The 27,262-nt window shown below is 58.2% G+C and overlaps 1 protein-coding gene across 7 annotated transcripts; it reads left to right on the forward strand.

The window, feature by feature from the left end:
• Positions 1-25,809, forward strand: LOC111158642 (6-phosphofructo-2-kinase/fructose-2,6-biphosphatase 3). Of its 7 annotated transcripts, XM_022520811.1 has the most exons (18): positions 1-440; positions 6,903-7,028; positions 7,927-8,023; positions 8,389-8,455; positions 9,028-9,102; positions 9,449-9,505; positions 11,611-11,735; positions 12,605-12,812; positions 13,099-13,245; positions 13,442-13,546; positions 14,805-14,934; positions 15,577-15,639; positions 15,766-15,900; positions 16,144-16,146; positions 17,490-17,503; positions 17,628-17,801; positions 19,183-19,205; positions 21,636-23,141. In XM_022520811.1, exons 1-18 carry the CDS (start codon positions 365-367, stop codon positions 21,676-21,678), a joined length of 1,668 nt encoding a protein of 555 aa, XP_022376519.1. In that variant the 5' UTR covers positions 1-364; the 3' UTR covers positions 21,679-23,141. The 7 variants fall into 7 exon arrangements, with proteins under 7 accessions (XP_022376519.1, XP_022376520.1, XP_022376521.1 ...); XM_022520812.1 differs by lacking the exons at positions 19,183-19,205; positions 21,636-23,141 and adding an exon at positions 23,149-25,809 and having other exon boundaries at positions 2-440; XM_022520813.1 differs by having other exon boundaries at positions 2-440; positions 19,183-23,141.
• The last annotated feature ends 1,453 nt before the right edge of the window (positions 25,810-27,262 follow it).

The raw sequence follows: 27,262 nt of genomic DNA on the forward strand, positions 1-27,262 counted from the left end.
GCTGGAGAGGCGGCGAGCGAGAGGGTAGGACCTCGGCTCGAGCCGGCACCCGGGGACCGCGGCTGTCACGGCGCTCCGAGTATCCCGGTGGCTTCCCGAGTAGACGCGCCCGGCCGGGTGGCAGCTGCGAGCACAGCCCTAACCCCCTGCCCTGTCGCCGCGCCCGTGGAGCCCCACGCCCCGGGAGGGCGTTCGTGATTTAGCACAAAGCACGTTTCCAAAAAGCGCACGGGAGAGCTCCCGAGCCGCGCTCCCGCGCACGCACCCCCCCTTCCCCTTTGTTTCGGGGGTCGACAGGCTGCTCTCCTCCCCAAGTCTGAACTGTTCGCGGGGGGCGGAGGGCCGCCGAGTCTAGGCTGTGAAGATGCCCTTGGAGCTGACTCAGAGCCGAGTGCAGAAGATCTGGATCCCCGTCGACCACCGCCCCTCGCTGCCCAGATGTGAGTGCAGATTCGCGCGGGGGCCGGGCTGCAGGGGAGCGGCGCGCCGCGTGGAGAGCCCTGCCATTGTGTGGCGGGCGCTGGCGGGGCGCTGTAGTGGCGACTGCGCTCCTCCGGCGCGCTGGTGCCGGGCCCGGCGCCGCCCTCCTCCGCCGTCCCCGCGGGCCGGGCCGGGGCGCTTCCCGCTCCTCCCCGCGGGCGGGCGGGTCCCGTCGCTGAGGCCGCGGGGCGGGGACGGCGCGGGTGGGGCGCGGACGCTGCGCCTCCCCTGGCCGGCGTCGGGGGCGCTGTGGCCGGGCCCGCCGCCCAGCCGTGTTCCGCTCGGCTCGCGCCGGGAGCGCCCGGGGGGTGGGGGGGGGGCTCGGAAAGTCCGAGCGCGTCCCGGCCTCGGCTCCGGAGCGCGGGGGGCCGGCGCGCAGAACCGGGCGGGAAGCCTTTGCTGCGGGGACGCTTGGCCAGGGACGCCCCCCGGGCGGTCCCCCAGCCCGGCCTACTTCTGCCGAAGGACTCGGCAGGTCTTTCCCCACCCTTTCTCTGCCTTGGCTACCTCCCCTGCACTCCGCCTTTCTCCCTCCCTCCTCATCGCCTCTCTCTCCCGCTTTGCATCGTTCTGTTCCTTCTCTATATTTCCATCTCCTGTTTCTCTCTTCTGCGTATCTTTATTCCCCACTTCTCTGTTTCTGTCTGCTTCCTCTCTCCCTCCCTATCTCCTCGCTCTCTCCTTTTTCTTCAGTGTATTTTCTTTCTCCTTTCCCTCCCTCCCTCTCCCGGCTTCCCCGTCCAGTTCCTGCTCTGGGGGCGAGAAGAGAACTGCCGGGAACCAAGCCTGTGCTCCTGGGTTTGGGGAGGGTCTCTGGATCAGAGACCGCACATTCGGCTGCATTTTGCGCGAGTGCGTGAGCGCACACACGCGCACACACGCGCACACGCGCACACAGTCCACCGTGCTGTGCTTGGAATCTGCCGGCAGTTCCTCTTCCTGCCCTGTCATCGTGGCTCATGCTTTGGAAAGGTTTGCCTTTTACCGTGGGCTCTGTCCCTAAGCTGCGGAGACAGGCACCTATTAGAAGGGCGGTCCCAGGGATTTGAAGGCAACACCTGCTGTGGAGGGTGCATAGGGTCAGTCCGGTGCTGGGTGTTCCGCTTCAGACAGGGTCAGGTTTCCTCAAAGGGAAACATGGGATCCTGTGGGCAGATCCTCAAAGTGCTTCTAGGCAGTGATGGCTCCTGAGTGCCAGGCCGCCTGGTGGCCTCTCCTGCTGCCACGTTTCCCTGGGGATGGTCACTGAGGCCATGGGGACATCTTGCCACCTCAGGCTTTGCCCAGGTCTGAATCACCAACACCCCCTCCCCGCCCCAGACAGGAGGTGGGGAGAGCTGGCTCTGGGGTGCTTCTAGGTCATCCTGGTGATGGGGACCTGGCATGGGGCTCCCGACGCGGGGGGGGGGGGGGGGGCTGCTTCTCCACCAGCTTATCCCCTCAGCCAGACCTGGGCCACAGAAGCCCTAAGAACTGCTTTTTTTTTTTTTTGCGAGGTAGCCAAGGGCGGGGGCTTTGCAGGTCTGTTTCTGGCACCCAGCCCTTTCAGATAAACTCTTAACTAGCTTTCTACACTGGGGCTGACCATAGGATTCCCGGACCGATAGTGGGGAATACAGTGCCCTAAATCGGGAGGGAGATGTGGCCATGGCGAGACACCGAAACAACCCCACCCTTTTGGACGTTTGGATAAAACCAGTATTTCTGGAGCCCTTTGTAAACTGTAATTGGCCATACAAATAGAGGTGGGGGTCTCTGTATGTACACACGTGTTTGTAGGTAAGCGTGTACACATGTGAACACATTCAGTTGTCCCCCGAGGTTTGTGGTGAGGTGTGAAGTTCCGAGATTGGCTGGCGTTCTCTCCATTGTGAGAATTGGGGAGACAAGTGTGCAGCTATGCTTGCTTCCTCCGGAGTCCGGAGACACATCCATTAGATGCTATCAGTCTGCACGTCTCACACGCAGATGAGAGATTTGCCTAAAATCCCTGTGAGAACCATTAGAGCCTGGTGTGTGCCTGGGGTGGGGAGAGGGGTGTGGGGGCTAAAGCTGGTGGATTAAGTCTCTTGTCCCCGCCCACTCCTGGAATCCCTGTGTGTGGTTCTGGGGTGTAGTCTCAGACACATTCTTCCTTATAAAATCTCTGCAGCCTGGGTATTTATTATATGACCTTATTTCATAACGTATCATCGTGGTGTCTTTCTGGGTTGATAAAAATCACATTTGTCTCTCAGCAGAATGGGGAAAAGAGGGTATTTCCTTTTGGAGAATCTTTCCTGGTTCCTTTTCCTCCCCCATCACCTTCCTCCCCTTCTTTAGTGGTATTTGGAAACTTGGGTGGGTTTTCCTCTAAACCTGTTACCATCTTTCTAAGGGTGTCCTAACTGAGGTTCTGAGGCAACTCCTCAGTAGAAAGATGGCATGGTGACCATCACTGTTCGTGTACAGAGAACAGTCAGACGACAACAGAAAGTTCCAGATGGGCTCGTTGGACAATGTTTCAGTGTGTAAAGCACATCAGTTGGGTGTCTTGTTGCTACACCCATGTGTGGTGATAAATCCTCTGACCCAGCCTGCAGTTTCCTTCCATCGCAAGCCGTGCCAGGACTTACTGACCAGGAAGCAACTGACAAGGAAGTAAACGACAGGTGGGCAAGGGCAAGTAGTGCGTTTAGGACCTTGTAGTTCACCTTGTCCTCCTCCCAAGAACCTTTATGAGGCATCCCTCCATTTCATGGGCAAGGAGACTAAGACACGGAGAGCCCTAGGAGCTTGGCCAAGGTTCGAGGCAGGGCCCCTGAGGCCCTGCCTCGAACACTGTTTTTTTGACTCCATGCGCTGTCCTCTCAGCCACTCTACAGCTTGCCTCCCAAGGTTGTCCGATGATTCACCAAAATGCCCAGTGCCTCCCCATTGTTGTCAGAGGCTGCGTCAGATTAGGAGGGCTGTTCGGTGGCCGAGGGTTAGTTAGGCATGAGTTACAGCGTGCGTACAAAGTAATGGATGCTTTGGTATCCAGCAGTGGGACAGAAGAGCTTTCTGGGCCTGCCTTCTCATACCCCAGGGCCAAGTGCATGAAACCCTCCCAGCGAGCCCTTCTGAGGTGGCGGGCTCACAGCAGGTGTTCGCGAACAGTGTTCGCTTTGCTCCTGCAAACCTTCCTGTAGACACAGGGTGGGGGGACTCCCAGCGGGACCGCTTGGGAATTGACCCCGTCCGCACCCACAGCTTGCCCTCCGTTTGAAACACCCCTTCCATTCGTTTTCCTGGAACTTTGAACCGAAGCCCGATGACCTGCCTGCAGAAAAGAGCACCAGTGACTTGGCGTCTCTGGTGGTTGGCACTTTGGTGGAGTGCCTTTGGGTGGAAGGAGGTAGGGGAGCAACAGCGAAGTATCTTCCAACGGTTTCTTTTCTGAGCATGGGTTGTGGGTGTCGGTGTGGTGGGTGAGGACAGCTGTTGGGTGCCTGCTGGTGGCCGTGCATTACCCGCTCTCCCAGAGGTGAGTCGCTTAATCTGGGGAGCAGGGCCAGAACCGGAGCCCTCGGATGCAGCCTCTGTGCAGGGTCATGGGGTTTCTCCCGGCCCACCTAGCTGACCATTTTTAGGACTGACCCCGCAGGTGACCCCATAGGCTGGCGCTCGCTCACTGCCCTCAGCGGCTGGCCTCCTGGTTGTCATTTGCTTTGCTGTGTCTACTGGTCAGCGTGCATGACGGGCCGGGACAGCGGTGTGACTGGCCATGGACAGTCAGCCCTCAGCGCAGGTGCTCCTCAGGGACGTGGACTCCGGCTGCCCAGTCCAGACTCACCCCCCGGCCACACCCAGCCCCAGCGCCAGTGCTCCTCTCTCCGAAATGACTCTGCATTTATGTGCTCGTACTCTGTCTCTTCCCCACCCCGGACCAGGTGCTCGCCCACGCAGGGACTGTGGCCACATGATGCTTGGCGCTCGCAGGGCACCGGGCACGTGTGTCCGTTGGGTGAATGAGTGAATGCAGTGACAGGAGTTGAGGGTGAGCTCCCAGAACTTGGGGACTTTCTGCGAGCTCTTGCTCAAGTGTCAGCCTTAACCCTGGATGAGGCTTTTAGCCTAAGCTCCATCCCTCTCCCTGCATAAACCACAGTCAAGGGGTTTATAGTCTGTGAACCCAGCCATCTTTCACCCTTCAACGTAGCGAACGTATGTGTATCCCCTTAAACATGCTTCTGTGGACATCTGAATACATGCGAGTATAAAAATTTTGGGGGGGGTGGTTGAAAAGAAGTTACAATGTTACACAGGTGTATAAGATGAAATGAAACACATAGGAACTTTTGGGAAAACGGTGTTAATGCTGTTGGGGGAGAGGAGGAGAGAGCAGAGCGTCAGCGAGTGTGGTAGGAGAGGTAGGAGGAGGCACTCTTCTTCCATGGGTTAATAAAGGTCTGCAGAGAAGAAGAAACCGAGGGCCTGGGGGGGAACTGAGGCAGGGGCAGGTGATGATAGCATGAAGGCATTTGAGATCACCTGTGGGTTTAAAAAAAGAGCGGGTAGGGGTGAAGGAGAGTAAGACTCACAGGTTTAGTCAAAAGGTTTCCTTGCTCTGAGACCCAGGAGTGCCAGGAGAGAGGGATGGCTGCGGCCCCTCTCACAGTTTTGCTGAATCTTGTACGAGAAGCTGAAGGAATAGGGGGAATGGCCTCTGCTTTGCCGAATAAAAGAGTGATGACTTATTTGGGTTTGAGATTCAACTTGAATCCGTGGCTTAAGATCTTTCCTCTGCCATGTCCATGTGGTTTTTTTCCTCCCGAAGGATCGACTGCCAGGGATTTGTGCCTATGATGACTTGATAGTAGAACTAATCCCCCATTTGATAAATCGGTCAGCCTCTGTCTCTACTTACTTGGCATGAGTCCATCACAAGTATCCCATGCACGTGCACAGCTGGGGTGGTGGAGAGAGGAAGGGAGGGAGAGAGTGTGTGTCCGCTGGTCCCCGCCTATTCGGATACTCTTGGGAGCAGTGGCATGGTGGAGAAATCGGATAGGAGAGAGGAGAGCCAGAGTGGGCTTGGGAGAAGGATTAGTAGATTGAATGTTGTTTTCGGGCCTAAGTGAGCAGACTTTACTCGTGAGTCGCCTGCAACAGCCACAGCGCAAACAGCAGGGTCTGTCTTGTGTCCCTCCTGGTTTTCAGGAAGGCCATCACCTTTCTCTTCTTGCTCCTTGGACTCAAGAAAGCCCACTGGCGCTCCTTTGCTCCATTTGTGTGCTCATCCTGGCCTGTTTTCTACAAACTTGTCTCCAGCCCCTGGGAACTGGGGAATCCCAGTCAAGGGTTTTTGTGGCTCCTGAATGTCTCCTGGCTTCTGATGGCCTTTCTTCCTCCTCACTCTGCATGGAGAAGGTCGCCGATGGTCTAACACATGAAAGCAGCAGCCCCCTCCGTGCTTTGTTTCCTTCCTCCTTGCCCACAGCCCACGGGTCCAGGGAGCAGCTCCTAGAATGACATGGTGGGTGTTGGCACTTGTGATCTCAGTTTGGTCACAGGCTGAGCATGGGACCGTACTGGGGCGTCCAGTTTGTGCCCTCCTTCAAGCCTGTGCCTCTCGGTGGCCTGGTGGCTCTCCTTCCTTCGCCATCTGGCACTTGCCTGCTTAGAAAGAGACAAGGCCCCTGTCTGAACCTGACTTCTGCCTAGATCTTTGGTTTGCTCTCAGTAGCTTTGCCTGCATCCGTGTGGCCGGTGTTCGGGAAGCAATGGCACGTAGCTGACCGGGAGAGCTAGCCTGACTGTGGCAGCTGGCAGGCCCAGGCAGGGTTGCTGGGCTGGGTGGGGGAGGGCAGGTGGCCGGTCTCTTGCTCCCAGCGGGCGGCCGCTGGCACTCTTGTCATCAGGATGCTGGAGTCCCCTTAGAGTCTCAAGGGAAGGCACCAGCCAAGGAAATACTATACCTTAAATGTCCAGAACAGGGTTCTCTGGGTTCCTTTCTTAAAACCCAGGGGAAACCTCTCTCCCTGGTGTTTTATCTCGTATTGAAACACCTCCACTACTGTTAACCTCACCCTCATTCGTGTTGGTGGGGGGGGGGGCCCTTCCTTATGCTCCCCCACAAAGTGCTTTCTCCTGTGGGGTTCATAACGGGGTTCCTGGCTGGGTTTAGGGCCCTCAGGGATTGGGCTGGTATCTGGGCTTGGGACAGCCCTTGCCACCCATGACCTGAAAGCAAGATGGAGACATGTAACTGGGTAGGGGGGGAGGGTCCTCTGGTCAACAGGGGACGGTCTCAGCCCCACTAGACTGTCAAACACCCGGGGTTTTGAGGTGGGAATGAAATCACAATTTCTGCAGAATTTGCCAGTTCGCTGTGGGGCACGGGATTTTGATCATCTGCGTGCACTGCTCCGTGGCTAACCCCCTTCTCTGCTCCCCCACAGCCTGTGGGCCGAAGCTGACCAACTCCCCCACCGTGATCGTCATGGTGGGCCTCCCAGCCCGTGGGAAGACCTACATCTCGAAGAAGCTGACTCGCTACCTCAACTGGATCGGCGTGCCCACGAAAGGTGAGGCCATGGGCCGGGCCATGGTCACGTTGATTTCTGCCGTCTTGCTCACCGACCCCTGACACCGGGAAAAAGTGGCTGCTGGGACCTTGCAGGGCCGCTGTGGGGCGGGCCTGTCCCCGGTGTTGTGAGAGTCCCTTTCTGGCTGTGTCGCTCACCCCGCTGTCTCCGTTCCCTGACTTTGTGTTGGGATGTTTCCCCCCTGCTGCTCTGTCGTCCCCCGCTGCCCTGCCAGCCGCCCAGCTCAGCTCTCCCCTCCTTCAGGAAGCCGTCTCTGGCCACAGAGTCTGTGGGGATCTGTGCCTCTCAAGTTCCAATAGCACTTCGTTGTGACAGTCTCCCATTGACTGTCATGGGCTCTGTGCCTTGAGCTCTATGCTGTTGGTTACCTTTTTATGACTGGTCTTTCCAACAACACGGCAAGGGTCATGGGGTCAGCTGAACTCATTCTGGCATCTGCTGTCCCCCATGGTGCCCGGTGCCATGTGTCATCAGTGAGTGCCCGCCAGTGCTCTGTGCTTCTGCTGGGCGTGGGCTGCTGGGTCAGCAGGAGAATGGTCGACCTGGACCCTGCAGGCAGCGTGAGACCCCATGCTCTGCTGGGGACCGGGTGCAGAAATCCTTGCCCTGTCACCCCTTTGCACGGCTTCACGAAGCTGGACCGCCCCAGGGCAGTGGGAAAGCGGGCCACCCTGAGCAGCACTGGGTCTGGGCTGCCTTCCCGACTCGGCCCTGCCAGTCGGGGTCTGCTTTCCGGTGTCCCTGTTCTAGTGCCATCATGCTCAGGTTGGCGTTGGTGTGTCGGTGTGGTTTCCTGTTTTCGAGAGAGCTCCTGATTGTGTGTGTGGCTCCCTCGTCCCTGGGGCTCAGCGGAGGGTCCTTGTGTCTGCCTCTGCAGTGTTCAACGTTGGCGAGTACCGCCGGGAGGCCGTGAAGCAGTACAGCTCCTACAGCTTCTTCCGTCCCGACAACGAGGAAGCCATGAAAGTGCGCAAGTAAGGCCCAGTGGCCGCAGGGGCCAGGACGTGGGTCTGCGCTGCTCCCCGACAGCAGGCTCAGCAAGAGAGAGGGGACGCGGGCGGGGGAGGAGGTCCGGGCCCACCTCCACGAGCCAGTTAGCATGGGCCTCGGCCTCTGTGAGCCTCTGGCTTCCTCTGCTCCCGGGGGTCCGGTTCAGAGGGCGGCAGACAGAGGTCAGCCGCCATGTGGCCCCGAGAGCAGGGCTGTGGGGCCAGGGCTGGCAGCTCAGCGACGGAGTGGCCGGTCGCTCTGTTGCTTACGATGATGGGGGGCCGCTTGGGCCTCCCCGCGGGCCGGGCTGGTCTGAGGCAGGCGCTCTCTCTCTCTCTCTGTGCTGCAGGCAGTGCGCGCTCGCTGCCTTGAGGGACGTCAAAAGTTACCTGACCAAGGAGGGGGGCCAGATTGCGGTGAGTCTGGGGAATTGCCAGCTCTGTCTCCTGCGCCCGTAGCCGGATGGTGCCCTGGAGGGAGGGAGGTGTAGACACAGGTCAGAGCAGTGCCCAGAGCCACTGCAGGGACCCCTCCAACAGGGACAGGGGCCACCATCCTGAGAGTTTGGGGAAGCGGGTGGCTGGAGCGGCACAGGGACCCAGGAAGGTAGTGAACTGGGTGCAGACTCGGGCACGGCTGGTTGGTGTGCTCTGCTCACCCCTCTGTGCGGACCCTACCCTCCTAGGCAGGCTGGGCCTGGGGTCGCTCCCGCCATGGCAGCGGGTGTCCCTTCCGTGGGCACCCTCCCCTGTGCGATGCTGGTGTTTGTTTGCTTTAGGTCCCCTTCCCACCCTCCTATCTGTCCCCGAGTGCCAGAGGCACCGGAAGGCCAGGCGGGGTGGGGGCAGGAGCACGGGGCATGGTCTGTCCTGGAACCAGTTTTGGCTCACACCTAGAGGTGACAGGCCCGACCTACTTGTGCTTTGGTAAATACTATTCGTCTGACACCTGGGCTCTTCTCTTCACTGCCCTTGTTTCTCCCCATCAGGTTTTCGATGCCACCAACACTACCAGAGAGAGGAGACACATGATCCTTCATTTTGCCAAAGAAAATGATTTCAAGGTGAGCCAGACTCCTTGTCTTGCTCTGGAGTATGTAGGAGCAGGGAGAACACGCACCTCGGGGACGGGCTGATTCCTGTGTCCGGGGCCCCAGGTTCTTTACCTCCCACTGCCCTTGCTCTGCTGCCTGGAGGTTGGGTCTCACTGGTGGGGCTCTGAGGGGTTACTTTGGGAAACGGGGAGGGTGACGGACTCGGGATTGAGCAAGTGGTTCATTTTATGTGTTTGGGTGTTTATAAATGGGGTCCTTCCTCCTCGGATGTGGTGACATCAGAGTGACACCAAAGTCCGCCCTTTGTGTTAATCACATTTGTTGTTTCCTAACTTTCCGCTTTGCTTCCTTCCAGGTGTTCTTCATCGAGTCTGTGTGCGACGACCCTATGGTTGTAGCCTCCAACATCATGGTAAGAGCGCGTAGGACCCCAGTCTAGGGCAGCAGTGAGAGAAAAGTGGGGACCAGGGCCCAGAGCAATAACCAGACGCTGAGAGCGGAGGGCTCTCACAGCTTGTTGGTTTTGTGTGAGAGGTGGGGTCCAGGGAGGCAGGAAGTGGTATTTAACTTAGAAGCGTGTTCTCGGACCTGGACTGGCTTTATCTGGGCTCCTTGCAGACGGTTGCCAGAAAGCAGTCTTTGTGGGACGTAAGAGATGAAGCAGGGGACTGGGCACAGTTTCTGTGAGTGGCAGTAGCTTGGCAGCCTTGGGGGGGGACAGGGGCAAAGGGCAGCTTACCCCTCCAGCTGGGGAAGGAGGCAGTGAGCTGGACTCTTCAGCTGTCAAGGTCCTTAGTAAGAACGACCAAGTAAAACTCCGTAGGTCGCGGCCCACTTCAAAGGCAGAACCACCAGCTGTGGGAAGAATGGAGGCAGTAAAAGTCTTCCCGCTTCTGTATCTGTGACATTCCTTTCTCTCCCGGTGCCGAGGGGGAGGTTTGCCCAGATCAGCTGAGGGTAGTTGGCGGCTTAATTTGATCAATTCTTAAAGTCTGCTGCTTGAGAGCAATACATCCTAAATGGAAACAGTTACCACGAGGACTTTACCACAGGTCGCCTTCCCAAGGAGACCGTTTTCTCTCCAGCTTAAACACAGGAGAATCCGGCGTGTTTCTAATGAGAAGCAGTGCTGATGCTTGTGCAGGGGGACGCTCCGGTTGGCTGTACGCAGAGTGGCTGGAGAGTCACTGGCTTCTGGCACTGGAACTCTTCTCCAAGGCAGTGGGAATACTTATGAGCGTTTCTAGGAAATGAGTTTATGTTTCAGGAAGGGCTCTTCAGACTGTGGACAGTCTGTCGGGATTAGTTCAGTGTGTCCAAAGGAGAAGGCGCAAAATTACGGGGACGTAGGACAGAAGTTGCTGTGATCTGAACAAAGGGTTTTGCTGTGTTTCTTGGGTTTGGTTCTGCTATTCTGCTTGGTAGCGAGGCCCCGGGCAGGTACACAACTAAATTTTCCACAGCGAGTGTCCCCCCATGCTCCGCAGTGAGCTCGCCGCTTACCTCGTGCTCCACTGAGACACCTGGTCATTTTCCCCATTTCAGAAACCCGGGGCTCCGCCTCAGCCCCAGAGCAGGGCTTAGGCCCTTCCATGGCACTCTTTGCGGTGGCCGTGCTAGGGGAAAAGGGATTTGGGAACTTAGATCGTTTTTCACTGGTAAAATATCCAGAAGACCAAACTGGCCGTCTGACCCGTGTAAGTGTGCCAGCGTGTGGGCATTCAGCATGCTCACACCTCCCTCGCCATGGTCACCCCGCCTCCCCTCCCCACCAGCCCCCGATGGGCAGAATGTTTCATTTTCCCAGACTGAGACTCTGCACCGTGAAGCACTAGTCCCCCACTTAACTTGGGTTTTTGAAGAGTGCCAGCCTCTCTCGTGGCAGTGCTAGACGTTGTAGGGGAAAAGAACACCTGCGTTAACAAATTCTGAGTTTCCCTCCAATCCGTCCCGTTGCTCAGCCCTGTCACTTATCGGAGATGGTGGGTCTGAGGGTCATTTTTGCTTCACTTCCTTCCCAGGAGAGCAAGCCTTTGAAAGGGTGGGGTGTGTGGTCCAGGTGGAGAAGCCTAACTGGGGACCAGTTACAAGCCTGTGGTGCCCCACATGGGTGGTGGCAGGAAGGCTGCTAAGTAGCAGCCTGCTGTTGGTGTGGGGAACGTCTCAGATGCTTATCCGGAACTCGAATTGAGGGTGGGCAGTCTGATGGTGACCTAGCTACTGGGTCGATCCGGAAGCGTGGCCCATTCAGATGTGTTCATTAGAATCCTTGTGGGTTTCCTGTCTCCATCCTTCCAGGGAGCGATCCTCTGTCTCCCGTGGGTGCTTCCCAGTGTAATCATCGGGCTCTGACTCAACCCCTGGTGTATTTCTTTTTTTCCTCTTAAATGCCGGGTATGGTCATCATTATTCTGAGCTGCTCTGTACTTTCCCCGTTTGCAAGCCTCAAATCCTGCTTCGTCTAAGCAGAAAGCCTTCACAGCATGATTCATCAGCTGCCTCTTTGTGGTGTTACAGGAGGTTAAAATCTCCAGCCCGGATTACAAAGATTGCAACTCAGCGGAAGCTATGGACGATTTCATGAAGCGAATCAGTTGCTATGAAGCCAGCTATCAGCCCCTCGACCCTGACAAATGTGATAGGTAATTCCTAAGACGTGACCGTTTCTGAGTCCCCTGCTTTAGTGTTTTCTTGCCGTCCCCACAAAGTGCTTGCTCCTGGATACTTTCATCAGCTCTTTTTTTTTTTTTTTTTTTAAGATTTTATTTATTTGAGAGAGAGAGCATGAGAGGGGTGAGGGGCAGAGGGAGAAGCCGGCTTCCTGCTGAGCAGAGGGCCTGATGTGGGACTCGATCCTGGTACTCCAGGATCATGACCTGAGCCGAAGGCAGTTGCTCAACCAACTGAGCTACTCAGGCGTCCTTTCATCAGCTCTTTTAAAACCTCTTTTAAAAAAAATCCTTGGGTGCCTGGGTGGCTCAGTCGGTTAAACGTTTGCTTAACTCAGCTCAGGTCATGATCCTGGGGTCGTAGGATCCAGTCCCGCAGTGGGTTCCCTGCTCAGCAGGGAGTCTGCTTCCCCCTCTCATTCTGCCCCCTGCCCCCTGCTCATTCTCTCTCTCTCTCTCTAATAAATAAATGAAATATTTTTGAAAATAATATAGAAATTCTCGATTGCATGTCCGGAGTCAGTGTTTCAGGCGCTCACTGTGTTCGGGTGTGGAAGGTGTATGCTGAGCCCAGTCTTGCTCCTGTCCCTTTGCTGTGTCCTTTCTGGTCTGTTCTGTCGCTTGGCTGGCCCCCTCTTCTGGGAGGCAGGGGCCTCGCGACCACGCGTGCGGGCCGGTTCTGTGTCCGAGACAGCAGACGCCGCGGGGGCCCTCACCGAGCTCACAGCCGGACGTGGGGGTTCTCCGGGGCTGAGTCTCCGCCACGAGCTTCCGGCCGGGTCCGGCGGGGTGGGGCTGCGCGGTCCGGGGACCGTGGGTCAGCGCCGTGCCTTCCCCTGCAGGGACCTGTCCTTGATCAAGGTGATCGACGTGGGCCGGCGGTTCCTGGTGAACAGGGTCCAGGACCACATCCAGAGCCGCATCGTGTACTACCTGATGAACATCCACGTGCAGCCCCGCGCCATCTACCTGTGTCGGCACGGCGAGAGCGAGCACAACCTCCAGGGGAAGATCGGAGGGGACTCGGGCCTGTCCAGCCGGGGCAGGAAGGTAGGGTAGCAGGGGCAGGACGCGCTGCGGAGGGACCCGGTGGGTGTCGCATGCTCATGCGCGCCTCTGGGGGGGCGGGGGCGGGGCCTGGGCCTCCCAGGTCCTCGGGGAGGGTGCGCCTGCGGGGGGTGGGCGGGGGGCTGCTCCTCGGTGGCTCCCGGGCTCGTTCGTCCCCGTTGTTCTGATGGCAGCAGAGCGATGTCCCTGTTGTGGAGTGGGACGCGTCCTGGGGGGCGGGGCAGGAGCCTGAGTCCAGCCCGGGTCCCCCTGTCCCGCGCCCTCTCAGTTCGCGAACGCCCTCAGCAAGTTCGTGGAGGAGCAGAACCTGAAGGACCTCAGGGTGTGGACCAGCCAGCTGAAGAGCACCATCCAGACGGCCGAGGCGCTGCGCCTGCCCTACGAGCAGTGGAAGGCGCTCAACGAGATCGACGCTGTGAGCGCTCGACCGACCTCGGCCGTGGGGTGGGGGGAGGGCGGGGGGGGTGGGGGGGGGGCGGGGGGGGGGGTGCGGGGGGCGGGGCGGGCTCCTCCCGCCGGGCCCCCGGAGTCAGACCCCGGGCAGAGGCCCACGTGCTGCTGGGGGGGGGGGGGGCCCCTCGCCGTGCCCTCGGGTCCCCCCCCCCCCCCAGGGCGTCTGTGAGGAGATGACATACGAGGAGATCAAGGACACCTACCCCGAGGAGTACGCCCTGCGGGAACAGGACAAGTACTACTACCGCTACCCCACGGGGGAGGTACGTGCGCCTGCTCCCCACTGGCCCAGAGCGGGTGCGGGGGCCCAGGCGGCCGCCCCCCCAGTGACCGCAGCAGCCGCGAGCTCTGGGAGGTGGGGCGGAAGGGCTCCTGCATCCGGCCTCCGCCGTGCCCCTTCCATGCGTGTTCCTGGTGCTGTCCCCGCCGATTGTCATACTCCGGAGAACCTTGCACACAGCTCCGGGAGCAGCGCACTTTGTTCTCCCGGGAGCAACGGCCAGAGGTGTTTCTCTGATGAGACCCTCATGGAGCAGGAGAGGACAACAGTTGGGCGATCATTCGCTCTGCACAAGGGACCCCCCCTTGGGTACAGACAAGGTGGTGGACGTGTCATCTCAGGTCACGTGCACTCATTGACTTGATGCCACGTGTGGCCCTATCTGGCCGTGTGAGCGCTGGACGGAGCCTCTGGAATGTGGGGTGCCCTCAGGCTCTGCTTCAGGCCGCTGGGTGACACCTAGTGGGTCCTTGCTGTCTGCAGGCTGTCTCAGTCTTTGTCATGTCTCCGTTCCCGCGTGCTCAGGGTGCTGACCTCCTCTGTGACCCTGGCCCCGTTCCTGGAACCTGATTAGTAAGAGAAAGAGAGTGGGCACGGAGGGAGTGGCGTGAGTGAGAGCCTTGGTGGTCTTTTTTAAAAGCCACAGGCCAATCGTTTGTTTTTCCATTTCTTTTTATTGAGAAGTTCCCATAACGTAAACTTTGCCATTTTAAAGTAGATGATTCAGTGGCTTTTAGTATATTCCCAATACTGTGGAACCATTATCACTAGTTCTAGAACATTCTAATAAGAACCCGCAGCCTGTGACTCCTTGCCCCCAGGCCCCGGCAACCACGGATCTACTCTGTCTCCGGGGAGATGTCTGTTCTGTACAGTTCATAGAAATGGGGTCGTACAACACGTGGTCTTTGGCGTCTCCCCATGCTGTAAGCACGTGTCAGGATGTCATTCCCTCCCTCCCCCTGTGGAGGATCGGGAAGCAGCCAGGAGAGAGGATGGTTTACGTTTCTCTCAGAATGTACAACAGGGGAACGATCCCCTTTCCTGAGAAGCCAGTGGGTCCCCCAGCGCCCAGAAGGGAGGCACCACGGAAGTACCACTGGCTGGCGACCGGTGGCTCAGTTGATTCCGTGTGCTCTGGTTTCTGACCACAGAAGAGGTGTGACTGAGGTGGCCGAGCTCCTACCCTTCCCGCATGTGCCTCTGCTCCAATTCAACGTCCTTGTCCCTCTGTCTTGCAGTCCTACCAGGACCTGGTCCAGCGCCTGGAGCCGGTGATCATGGAGCTGGAACGCCAGGAGAACGTGCTGGTCATCTGCCATCAGGCCGTCCTGCGTTGCCTCTTGGCCTACTTCCTGGATAAGAGTGCAGGTGCCACTGTCCTTCCAGGCTTCCTCTGGGTGGGGGCTGGGATTAGGAGCCTGTTGGGCTCCCCAGAAGGGAAGAGGGAAACTGGCCTTGGAGTGTGGGGTGCTGCAGACCCAGACCTTCCCCACCCAGACCACACGGTCGTCTGCTGTGCTGCTGAGTGTGAGGGGAGACAACGCAGCGCAGGGCTTCCTGGCCAGCCCTCGGGAGAGCCTTCAGAGCCCGGTTCCATGCACAGTCTGATGGGCCCAAGGGCTTTGTGAAACAGCCTCCCAGGACAGCTGCTCACATCCCCGGGGGCTTTGGGCCGGGGGTTGGGTCCACCTCTAAAGAACAAAGTGCCCAGAAAACTCGTGAGACTTAAAATTTAAGCCTGTGTCTACCCAAGCGTCACCCGAATCCCCATGCGCTTAAACTGGGGAATGACTTTTTTTTGAAAACTCTAGTACATTGTGTGAGGGTGGGTTTGGGGTTGGTTTTGATCACGTTCTTTGGCAGGAGGGGGCCTTGTGTGGGGTGGAGATGCTTGTGCTTGGCGGGGACCCCACGGGTGCTGATGCCGTGGCAGAAGCTGTCCCTGGGGACCGGCGAGTGTCTGTCCTCAAGGCTCATCTCTCATCGTGGGGCCCTTTCTCTTCTTTTCAGAAGAGATGCCTTATCTGAAGTGCCCCCTTCACACAGTCCTCAAACTGACACCTGTCGCTTATGGTGAGTGTAGTGACGTGGCCCGTGCCGCACCCTGCTCCCCTGGGATGGTGGCTCCTGGTGGCTCCAGGGCTGGAAGTGGCTTGGCCTCTTGCCCTGGAAGCCAACCCCTGTGCCCACCCCCCGCAGGCTGCCGTGTGGAGTCCATCTACCTGAACGTGGAGTCGGTGAGCACACACCGGGAGAGGTCAGAGGTGAGTGCACCCCACCATCCCGTGGTCATCCTCCGTCCTGGGGGGTCTCTGTGGTGTGACAGGGCTAGCGGTTGTGATCCCTAGGGAGGCCCCCACGTGGCGTGGCCTGTAGCCATGCACCTGTGTCCCCTTCAGCCCTGGGTTCTCGCTGGAGCGGTTTGTTTGGAATCAGCCGGTCTTTGTGACGTCCTCCCCTGCCTTTCCTTTTCAGCCGTGTGTGTGTTTCCGCTCTGTCTTTATACGTGGCTTCTTGCCTGCTTCTTTTTCTTACTTTCCACGCTTTCTGCCCCCACTTTCGACGTGACCCAGGAAGTGGGTATTAAGGCGGAAGACACAGTCCCCTCTTGTGAGTGTAATTGTAGCCCAGCCGGCGTCTTTTCCTTTGGGGGGGCTGAGACACCTTCCGTGTCCTAGAGTGACTGGTGCAAACGGGATTAGCAAATCGCTCAGTCATCTTGCTGCAGAATGAGCAAAAAGATGAAAGTGGTGGCAAGGGGGTGGGGTTGGACAGGCGCTGTGGTTTGGGAAGTAGGGACTCGAGGGACAGTAGGTAGAAGGTTTCATCAGGAGACCCCAGGCCTGGTGGCATCTGATTTCTCAGGGAAGCAGCCAGGTTGGGGCCCGCCATGGGCAGAGCAGACCGCCGCCCGGGCGTGGTTGGGAAGGAACATTGGATTTGCTTTTCACCGACTGTCAAACCACGACACTTCGCCAGGTGACCCTTTCTCTTCCACGGAGTGTGATGTTCCTGTCCGTGCAGGACACCCACCTCCCTGTTCCCAAGGAGCTCGGCCAGAATATTTTGGCATGAAAAATCCCACCTTCCAGCAGCCATTGCCTGGCTGGTGGCCTGAAGGGGAAGGAGGATGGACGGCCAGCCACGGCCCTGTGACGGCCCCCACTTCTGAACCTGGGCGGTGGGGTGAGAAGCAGCCTCCCAGCCTGACTCAGCCGGGGGGGGCTGGGCCGCAGCTGGGCTCTGGTGCTTCCCGAGCCCCTCGTTGTGTGGAACGGGGCCGTGTCGGGAGGGTCACAGGCCTGCACTCAGGCCCCTCTGCAGGCTGCAGAGTCTCGGGGCCTTGGGACAAAAGTCCTCATTCCCGTTGCATTGTCACTTGATCCGAAGGCTGGCATTTGGCTCTGGCTCTGCCGTTTCTGCCCACCTATGATTTTCTGCCACTTTGGTCTCCTGGTGGGGGTTGAAGCTTGCATTTCTTGTTCTCAGCCAGGGCGTGGTAATGGGGAGCCGGAGACCACCCCGTCTGCTGTGTGTACCTCAGCTCGTGGTCAGTGGGGGAGCTGACTCCTCCCCCCCACCCCCTCCTTTGTCCCCTCGGTGGGGACCCGAGCCTTGCACTCAGGCCTCCGCTTCCCTTTCTCGGCTCTCTTGAAGGCTGGCAGCAAGGTTCTTTGCTCCAGTCTCATGACCTGCCGCGCCTGAATGAGTGTCTGCAGAGCTGTCCGGCCCTCACCTACCTTGTGAATGTCGCATTGGTCCGAGTGGGCATCTTGGAATGTTTTGGCCGGAAGGGGCTTAGCATGAGCCCTCGGAACGAGCACCCTCCCTCGTTCTTGCTATCTGGGAGTCACAGGACCAAATTGCGACCCTGTGGTCCCAGGGCTAGTGACCATGGTCAGTTTCGAATCCGTAAAATCCAGAAGCAGAGAAACGTGTTTTGTTCAGTTTTGGGGGTTTTTGTTTGTTTGGTTGGTTTTTTGGTTTTCTGGTTTTTGGCTTATTTACCTCCCCACTCCCTGTAACTGTCGCCTTCTCTCTTTTGTCTTTGTCTCGCTTAGGACGCAAAGAAGGGACCTAACCCGCTCATGAGACGCAATAGTGTCACCCCACTAGCCAGCCCTGAGCCCACCAAAAAGCCTCGCATCAACAGCTTTGAGGAGCATGTGGCTTCGACCTCCGCTGCGCTGCCCAACTGCCTGCCCCCGGAGGTGCCCTCCCAGCTGCCCGGACAAGTGCGTTGGCCCCTTTCCTTTCTCACAGTCAGTGTGGGGCGGGAGGAGAGCCCCCGTGGGCAGTGGCGGCCTCAGACCAGGCCTGCATGTGCAGGTGGGGGAGGGGGACAGCACGTGGACACACCCTGCCCACAAGGTTCGTGGCACCCTGGGGTCCTTCCTCGCCGGCCAGGGCTGCGCACACGTGCCTCCTTTCTGAGGAGCTGTTCTTCACGGGGCAGAGCTGGGCAGGGTAGAAGAAATGGCCAAGTGTCTGTGTCCCACACACATTCCTGAATACTTTTTTCCTCAAACAAAATGGAAGACGAAGGCCTAGTTCAGGAGTGTCCCTTCAGCTCTGGGTCATGGGCCACACATGGCCCGAGGACCCCTTTTCAGTCCCAGGCCGATAGTCGAGGAGCTTCCTTACATGCCCCCTCCCAGGCCGTGTTGTAGAGAAGCACGTTCTCCTCCAGAGCCGGGGTAGAGCCCGGGCGGCCACACGCACAGGGTGGCCCGGGGAGGGACACCTTCTCACACCACGGGTGTCACAGAGTACCAGGTCGTAAAGACACCAGAAAGCAAAAACCCAGCTAGTTTCACTTGTTGGGTTTGCTGTGAAGAGGAAAAGCTGACAGATGTTGGCTCTTGGGCATTAGGATTTATTTTCAGAAGAGCAGTCTTTTCTCTGTGGCAGCCAGGACTCTGCCAGTCTGTGAGACCTAGCAGTCCCCAGGCGTGGATTTGAGGGCCACCTCGAGATCGCCGCTCTCCTCCCACCGTGTCTGGGCTCTTCACAAAGAAGTCGCAGGCTGAGGCTCATTTAAATCTCGTGGTGTCTGCCCTTGGCGTTGTGCAGTGGGGTGGGGAGTGCCAGGCCGCCTCAGGCAGGCCACCGAGCCTCTTCAGGCCTCAGTTTTCCCAGCTGTGGAATGGGGAAAGAGCACCTACTACAGAAGGCGGTTCAGACGGGGTCCTCCGTGCTGATCGTCTCGCACGCTGGTGTCCATCTCTGCCCCCGCTTGTAAGATGTTACCTGGTCTTTTTATGAAAACTGAGAACTGAAGTGGTTTCTGGGTGACATTCAGTTTTGGTGTGAATTGTGGGGTCACAGTTGGAAGTTAGGAGGCCGCTGCCACACGTACTTGGGGGGACTGGCCCAGGCTGGCGTTGGGTGGCACCTGGGGCTGTGCTGCAGGGTCACAGAGGACTCCCCCCGACTTCGACAGGACAGTCCTTCGAGGTTCAAAGTCCTTGGAGTCTGGCAGCCATTGGGTGGGGCCCGGCGAAAGAGTCCACAGGGCTTCATCCCAGCAGAGAATGTCCCGGTTTCAGATACTTGGGGCCTCTACGCTGTCCCTCTACTGATTTCTCTTTCTCTCTCCACGTTTGCTCTCTGCAGCCTTTGCTAGGGAAGGCCTGTCTGTAAGTATTTTTCTCTGGATAATTTTGCTACTCGCACCTCTTTCACTTTGCTTGCCAGTGTGGCCTCCTGCCTGATAAGGTGTGCAGGACGATGGCCGTGTTTGTCCTCTCTGACAGAGAAAGATGGCCTTGGGGGCGGCGGAGGGGGATTCATGAATTTTTAGAAAAAGAGGCAAGAAGCAGCCCGGCCCAGCTCTCTCCAGGGCGTCCTGCTGCCGCCACTTGCCACAGCCGGCTTCCTGTATGTCCCCCGGGCCCCTGGCTACTGCTGGTGCTTGCAGTGGTCCCGGCTTGACATAAATCTGCTTTTTTCTGATTTTGGCACCAGGCTAGGCCTCAAGCCTGATGCGTCGACTTTTACGTCTTGTACCTGCCCTAGGAGAGGCCTTTCGTGTTGAAAGGAAAAGTAACCCAGAGCCTTGTCTGCAAAACAAAGGACAGACTCTGCTGGGGGGGGGACTGTGGTGGGCCTGCAACCCCGTAGGCTCTCCCTTCTGTCCGAGCAGAGACCCACTCCCCTGGGCGCCCCAGGACCCTGGCACTCTGGAGGTCGGTTTGGGAACCACTGCTGTGGATCTGGTTGTCCTGTACCAGCATCTGCTTAGCCTGAAGGGTCATGACCGGAAGTGGGTGCACCACTCGAATCAGACCCATTGGTTTCCCCTGTCCTTCACCGGAGTTCTCCTGGAACCGGCTAGGTGTCCACTGGAGCAGAGCAGCTGCTAGAGAATTCAGAGTCTCCACTGCTGCGGTGGTCCCCACCACAGAAGGAGCTGAGGCCTTCTGTCTTGGCGTTCCATTAACAGGCGCCACGATCTGTCCCCTTCCCCAGCCCTTCAGGTCCCACTACCTGCCCATCCTCCCTTTTGCTGGTTGGGTCACCTGAGTCATGGGTGCAGGAATAGAACTGGCTTGAGGAGCTCGGCCTGCAAGCTTGGAAGTGTGGCTCGTTCTTGGAAAATAGGTGTTTAACATCGTGCTTAGATTAGGTCGCCCCAATGGCGGCGAAATCTGTTTTGCGTTCCTTTATGGCTCATGGAAAAGGGGCTTGCTTGCCTATGTTCCATGTCTTTGGGCCTTAAAATAACTTCAAGAGGTCCATAGGGTAGTTTTATCCCTTTTTACCAGATGAACGAGGGTAAGTCACTTGCCTGAGGCCGTCCAGCTGGTCGGTAGCAGAGCCAGGACATGAATGGGTCCGTTTCCCTCTCCCGAAGGCTGTGACCGCCTTCTCTCTGCTGGCTTCTGGGGACAGTCAGGTCCTGTTCACCTACCCCTGGCCTGGGCACCTGACGTTTGAGGCCCCTGGGGCACTGCTCAGAGCTGCGTGGATGTCCTTTTTAGTTGAGAAGGCTCTCCCATGCAGCTGCCCTCTGCAGCTAGGGTGTTTCCTTACTGCGGGGAATTCTGTCTTAAAGACGACCTGTCCCCTGTCTGCTACCTCCTGGTAGCCAACCACTGTAACCGAGGGCTTCTAGAGCAGGCGTTCTGGTGAAACTGGCCTTCGGATCTGGAGCCTTCTACTTCTGCATCCTGTGCATGTCTTGCTCCTTTTGAGCCGTGGCCTGGTGTGACCAGGGAAGAAACCTTCGGGCTGCAGGGTGCCCCTCGGACGCATCCCCCCACCTCCTAAGGTGAAACTTGCCCGTCTCTGTGGCTCATAGTGCCTTCAGCTGGAATCCCTCCAGTTCAGCAAAAGCATGTCCTCTGCACCCGTCCACCTGCATTCCACTCTGGGGTCCCAGTGTCTGGCCCCACCTGGGAGTGTGAGCCCACGTCCGAGGTCGCAGGTACCCACTTCTCAGTGCTCAAGTCCAACCGAGCCTGGTTTGGGTCTTGGTTTTACCACCCTCCATCTTTGGAATTCTGGGCAGTTCTAGCACTTCTGCTTCCTCGTCTGTAACATGGATGCGGGAACGGTACGTGGTGTTTTGGTCATGAGAATATAGACGCAGCGCTTAGCAGAGTGGCCAGCGGTGCACAGTCCGTGCCCGGCCGGACACCACCCGTTACCACGGTAGAGACAGTGCCCCGGGCTCTGCTGGGATGCCCTAGGCACTGCGTTTGTGCTCCTTCTGCATTTGGATGCCCCCCACCCCCGCTCCTTCTGCACAGGCCAGGGGGTTTCTTCTCATGAGCAGCAGGAGTACTGAGAGACGGGGGGAGTGGGGAGAACCCCTGGGAGCTTCCGGGTGGTGGCCCGAGGACACTGGCCACCGTAGTTTCCTGGTGAAACAGGCCCGCCAGCCTGGTCAGATGCTGCACCTGCCGTCCTCCCCCTGGGGCGGTGCGAGTGCTCCGGCTGTAGGACCTCACGCATCCTTGATTTTTAAATTGCGAGTGCACACACAACAAAGGAGATGCTACTAAAGATGTTTTGTTCTGTTCTTTCCCAACATGTTCTTCCCTTCCCCCCACTATGCTTGAAAGACGAACTGTTTGTCACATTTTCTCAAAGTTTTCTCCTTACTAACCTTGGCAAGGTAAATGGCTCGGTGCATGTCCCTCTCTGTCCCCTCCACCTCTCCCTGGGTCATGGCATCTCAGCCTGTTGGGGCATCGGTCTGTGTGAGGACTGGCCATTGTCAAGTCTGTGACTCATGCACCCCATGCCGGAGAACTCGTGTTGTTTCAAAGCAGCACCATTGTCTCAAGGTCCTTCCTCTCTCTCTCTCTCCCTCATTTTCCTCCATATGGCCTGAGCCAGGGCACCATGCGTGAGTGATGTGACGTGCCCCGTGCCTGCACGCCCCAATGTCATTGTTGCATCTGTCATCATTCGTGGGCGCCCGGAGCCGTGGGCGTGAGAGGTCCGAGGGCAGGGGGGGGAAGCCAGCTGCTGCGGGGGCCTGGGCAGCTCCTGGAGCTCCCATCCCATCAGTGGCAGGCTGCAAGGCTTAGAGATCCTCCCGGGGAGATGCCCACCCAACAGACACCGCCTTGTGAACCCACGACAGGAGGTGGAGGAGACCTGGGCTGAGCCCTAGTCTCTTCTCCAGGCATCCCCACTGTGGGCCCTTGGTTCTGCACGGGAGCCTGGGGCAAAGGGGGCTGCCAGGGTCCCTGCACCCCTGTGTGCCCGGGTTCCGCTCTCCCCTTCACCCCGCCCCCCGCAGACGGTCTCAGCGGAGACAGGATGGGAGAGAACACTTTGAAAAACCTGTGTTTCCTTTCTTGGCGGGGTGGGTGAAGGTTGGGAAAGAGCCCGCCACCATGCAGTGATGGCTGCCATCTGGCCCCCACTGACTGAAAATGCTTTTTAAGGGGATTTGATCCTGGTTGGCTTTGTAGGGGTGGGACTTCCAGCAAGGATTGCTTTTGTTAGAACAGGAAGAGAGCTTGGTGGCACTGCCTGGCTTCCTTGTGTGCGTCCTCCCCGTGCCATCCCGCCGGCCAGCGGCCCCCATGTTTTGGCTGCCGAGCCCATGCTCCTAGATAGAACCTGGCATCCAAGGGCCGGAGTGCACGATCTCCTTGCGGGAAGAGCCCTCCTGCCTCTCTGGAGGGCTCCCGGCCCATCTCCTGCCTGGCTGCAGAGCAGCTGGAGTTCCCTGGGGGCAGGGGGTGCAGGGGGGGCAGGCGGGGCAGTTTCATGGCTCTAAGTGAGCTGGAGGGCTCCTGGCGCTGGCGCTGGGTGTTGCCCGGAGCTCCCACCCACGAGGGCTGCCTGTTCTTCCCTGCTTCCTAGAGGCAGATGTCAGGCCTCTGCCCCAGGGGCCCTTGCCGTGGCCCTTCTCGGGGCGACGCTGGGCGTGACTTCCACTGGTCCTGGAGCCGACCTGGGCTTTCTTCCACCTGTCTGGCGACAGTGCTCTTCCGGGTTGTGCTCTTTGTGTGATGGAGGGGGTCATCTCAGCTGCATGGCTTTAGTCTTTGGCTTTAGAAGCCTCGTGGACAAGAAGTAATGATCCCTCTTCCTCGCCCTCTCTTCTCCTGGAAACAGAACATGAAAGGCGCCCAGAGCGGCATCGACGCGAGGACACACTGAGGCCGACCCGGCGGTTCCATCCCAGTTCCATTCCTGCAGCTTACTTAGTGCTTTTCCCATCTGCCCGAGGCCAGCGATCCCAAGGACTTCTGGAGTGGGGTGGGTGGTATGGAAGAGGGGCCTGCTGGTCGGAGAGAACCATGCCCCCGACCGTGGCGGGGCAGCTGAGACCCCAGGAGGCCTCTCCCGTGTGCGTGTGTGGGATCTACGCCGTGGCTGCCCTCATCCCACGCCACCCCTGGTCCCACGGACCCTCCGTGTGGCTCGGAAAGGACGATGAGCCACGGAAGAGGAACTGGGAGAAGGCCCCGAGGAGGGGACGTCGGCCTTCATGCTGTTCTGTTTGTTTAGTTTCTGTGATCCTAACCCGGTATGTTCCCAGCGTGGGGAGAAGACGCTTGGCCCCAGAATCCTAAAATTAAAAGGGGGGCCTAGATCCCAGTTGCTGAAGAGGATAGGGATGGTGAGAACTTTCACAAGGTTCTTCTGTGCATCGCGGCATGGACACTTGCTGCCTCGCGAAGGAAGGATTCAGGCCCGCGCCCGGGCTGGGCCGGAGGTGGAGGGAGAAGGCTCTGAGCCAGACGCGTGTGTCGGATGGGCTGTCACCCTGCCATGGGCCACACCTTCCTTCCTGGGTCCGCATTCTGCTTCTGGAGATGCTCAAGGGCAGTCTGGCTGCGTCAGCAAAAGGAACTATGGTGCCGGAAGAGCTCCGGGGCCTCCCCTGCCCAGGCCGCTCTGCCATTTCTGCTCTCCTTCCTGGAGGTGGACAGGAAAGTTGCACCTTTTCTTCCGGAACTTCCATGTTTGGGGTTCGTGCCCTCGGGTGCTAGAGCTCGGAAAGCACATGGGGAACGGCATGTGCATGAGATGGGGAGCTCAAAGGGACCCCAGTCCAGCAGCTGGGAAGCAAGTTGTTCGGATCCATGCCCGACTGACCCGGAGGCAGAGCAGAGATGAGCAAGGCTCTGGCGTCCTTCCTTCAGGATGTTCACGGTCACCCTGTGCTTCCCGGGTGGGTCTGGTGGCCCAGCCGGGACACCCCCTCCCACCCTGCCACCTGTAGCTGCTTCCTCCAAGAGACTCTCTGGGCTCCTGGCAGGCCTGAGCTCCATCCTGCCTGTCTTCGTGGAGCGTTTGCTATACACCTGGCCCGGGGCTGGGCTGCTTGGGATTCCGAAGAAGGGCAGGTCCTCGTTTGCCATGATGGCTCCTGTGGCCTTTCTGGGGGTGGTTCAGAGCAGGGCTGTGGGACCTGTGGTTTTGAACACCTGTAGCTTCTGCCTCCTGGTTTCTCCTTGCTGTCTCCGTGGACTGGAGATGACAAGGCGTCCGGAGGCCCCAGAAGAAACGATTTGGAGACTCTGTGGTAGAATTTGTCCAAATGACCCTTCGAAGAATCTCCAAAAGCTGGTGCCAAAGGTCACTTCCCTGGGTCACCCTCTGCTTTCACGCTTGACGGTCTCACCCCTTTGAGCTGACGAGAGAGGTACTGGGGGTCGGGTCAGGGTGGGGGTGGGGGGCTCGGACATCCAGAGCGGGGGTCAGACAATGCATGTTTCTCTGCTTGGGGTTCAGTGGGGCACTGGGACGTGCTTCTGCTACCGTACAGTCAAGTTCACGGATTTCACACCGGAACATTCAGATCCTCCCCCATTCTTCCCCAGTTGGCACTTTGCCCGAGATGATGTCCGACATCTGTGTTCCTGTGTGACTGAAGATGGGTTATTGTCCCTTTGTTGCCACCTTGAGTCTAGGTAGATGGCAAGTGTGTGCGCACAAGCGTGTGCTGGTAGGTTGGTCGTTTTTTAGACAGAAGGGCCTGCGGCGCACGGCTTTTTAGAGTCTCTCTTTCTGGCCTCCTTGTCACACTGGCCACCAGAGCCGACTGAGTTTTGACCCTTCCCACCGATCCCCGGGGCTGTGTGCGGGTGCCCTCCCCGGCCTCCAGCTGCCAAGGTCCATACCTACGGAAGCGAGCAACCTGAACATTCGTTCATGCAGGCCCGATGGGGCCAGAGGACGTCAACACAGACGAGGAGAGAGACCCCAGAGAGAGCGCAGTGCTTCCCGACGGAGGTCGCTCTCTGACTCGAGGCGCTGGATGGAGGGCCTGTTTGAGCTGTGGTCACGGGGGGCTCCGGCTGCTCTGACTATATCGCCTCTCACCCCCTCCCCCCTGAAAAATACCTGGGACCAATTTTGTTAACTTGGCATCGTTGTTTTGGGGTGGGCTCACCCCCTGTCCTTATTCTGTCCTGAGACCACGGGCGAAGCTCGTCCTCCATGGGGAGAGGAGAAACAACCACACCAATGATGTTTTCGTTTGTAATACTTGAAATTTATTTTTTTATTATTTTGATAGCAGATGTGCTATTTATTTATTTAATATGTATAAGGGAGCTTGAACAGAGAAAGCTGTATAGATCGGGTTTTGTTGTGCGTTGGTTGGTTTGGGGGCCTTTTACGTGTGACTCACGACTCCTCTGTGTTCTGGACACTGTCTGAATTAATGACCTGGGATGAGGCTGTGCCAGCTTTCAAACGGGATGCTTTTCAGAAATTTGTATATTTTGCAGTTGCCAGAACAATAAAATACCTGGTTGAAATTCGCTGATGAAGTGCCTCTGATCCTTTTCTTGGGGGGGGAGGCGGCAGGAGAGGGCAGAGAAAAGTCTTCAGTCAACCCCTGTGGTCTGTACACCAAGTGTCCTCCGCCGGGCTCTTGTCATCGTCCTTTATTTTTTTATTTATTTTTAAAATGTATTATTTTAAGATTTTATTTATTTACTTGAGAGAGAGAGAGTGAGAGAGCATGAGAGGGGAGAGGGTCAGAGGGAGAAATAGCCTTCCTGCTGAGCAGGGAGCCTGATGTGGGACTCTATCCCGGGACTCCAGGATCACGACCTGAGCCGAAGGCAGTCACTTGACCAACTGAGCCACCCAGGTGCCCAACATCATCGTCCTTTAGAGCAGATGTGTGGGCACCCCCTGCCGATGCTGCTCCACGGCAATAGGGACGTGCCTCCAGCACACACACAGCGCCCCACGTTCGTATCCCCTGGCCCCACAGCCCCTTCCGCAGACGCACGCTCACCCACACGAGCATGGCCGCTCGGGACAGTCCCGGGCAGAACTCCAGTAAGCCAGTGGGTGTTTGCTTCTGGGTTCCTTTCATGTCCCTGACCTCCCCCCACAACCCCCTTGTTGCCCCTTTCCAGTTTCTATGGGGGGAAGCTCTAAGGAGCTTCTCGGGCCACTGTGGCGTGCCTGAGGCCGGCTGTTGGACGTCCGCGCCTTCCTCTCCACAGACGAGGACCCTCCTCTTCAGGCAGGGCTGGGGGCCGCGTGCGGCCGAAGGCAGCCCCGAGCATGTCCTTCAGGCAGCATCTGGATGACCCACGATGCTCTCACAGGGTGTGATGTTCCTTCCGTGGCCCCCACGGTTACGCTCCAGAAATAGGCCTTGCTCCCAAATTAGTCTTCCTGCCTCCCTCACACTTTTCTGGCCCTGGTGTGAGGAGACTAGGAGTCAGCAGTTCGGCACCTCCGTGTTGAAGTGACTTCCGAGGTGATCTGTACCTGGCACGGCGGGCCAGAGCGTCCGGGTAACGGGCCTCGCCTGGCACCCGGAGCGCGGACGCCCACTGTGGGCCGGGCCTGACCCACACCTGATACTGACAGAAGGTCAGTGTCATGACCTTTTGGGCATGTCTGTGGTATGTCTGTGTGTGACCTTGGGCCAGGGCTATAATGACTGAATAAATATGGACGAAATGGTGAGCGGGTAGGTGAGTTGGGGGGGTGCGGAGAAAGGGGCAGAAAGCTGCAGGAAGGTGAACGCCAGAGGAAACGGATCCATTCCTGAGGTCCTAAATATGAGCCAGACACGCTGTGGCTCTTTGTACCTGGAAGACCACACTAGGAATTCCCCGGTAGCAGATAAAGCCATTAGGCCAAGTACTAACCGCCGTGGTGGTAAAGATTTAGTTAACCGTCTTTGGGGATCCTCCTCGGGGTGCCCCAAGAGGTGAGCCTGATGCCCGTTTTACGGACGCAGAATTTT

Source organism: Enhydra lutris, unplaced genomic scaffold (genome assembly GCF_002288905.1).
Source record: "Enhydra lutris kenyoni isolate GAN:26980312 unplaced genomic scaffold, ASM228890v2 scaffoldscaffold61, whole genome shotgun sequence".
Classification (NCBI taxonomy): domain Eukaryota; kingdom Metazoa; phylum Chordata; class Mammalia; order Carnivora; family Mustelidae; genus Enhydra; species Enhydra lutris.

Coding starts and splice junctions, on each gene's coding strand:
- LOC111158642 (XM_022520811.1), top strand. CDS start 365: ATGCCCTTGGAGCTGACTCAGAGCCGAGTGCAGAAGATCTGGATCCCC. Junction 9,506..11,610: donor TTGTAGCCTCCAACATCATG/GTAAGAGCGCGT, acceptor GTGGTGTTACAG/GAGGTTAAAATCTCCAGCCC. Junction 13,246..13,441: donor CGCTCAACGAGATCGACGCT/GTGAGCGCTCGA, acceptor CCCCCCCCCCAG/GGCGTCTGTGAGGAGATGAC.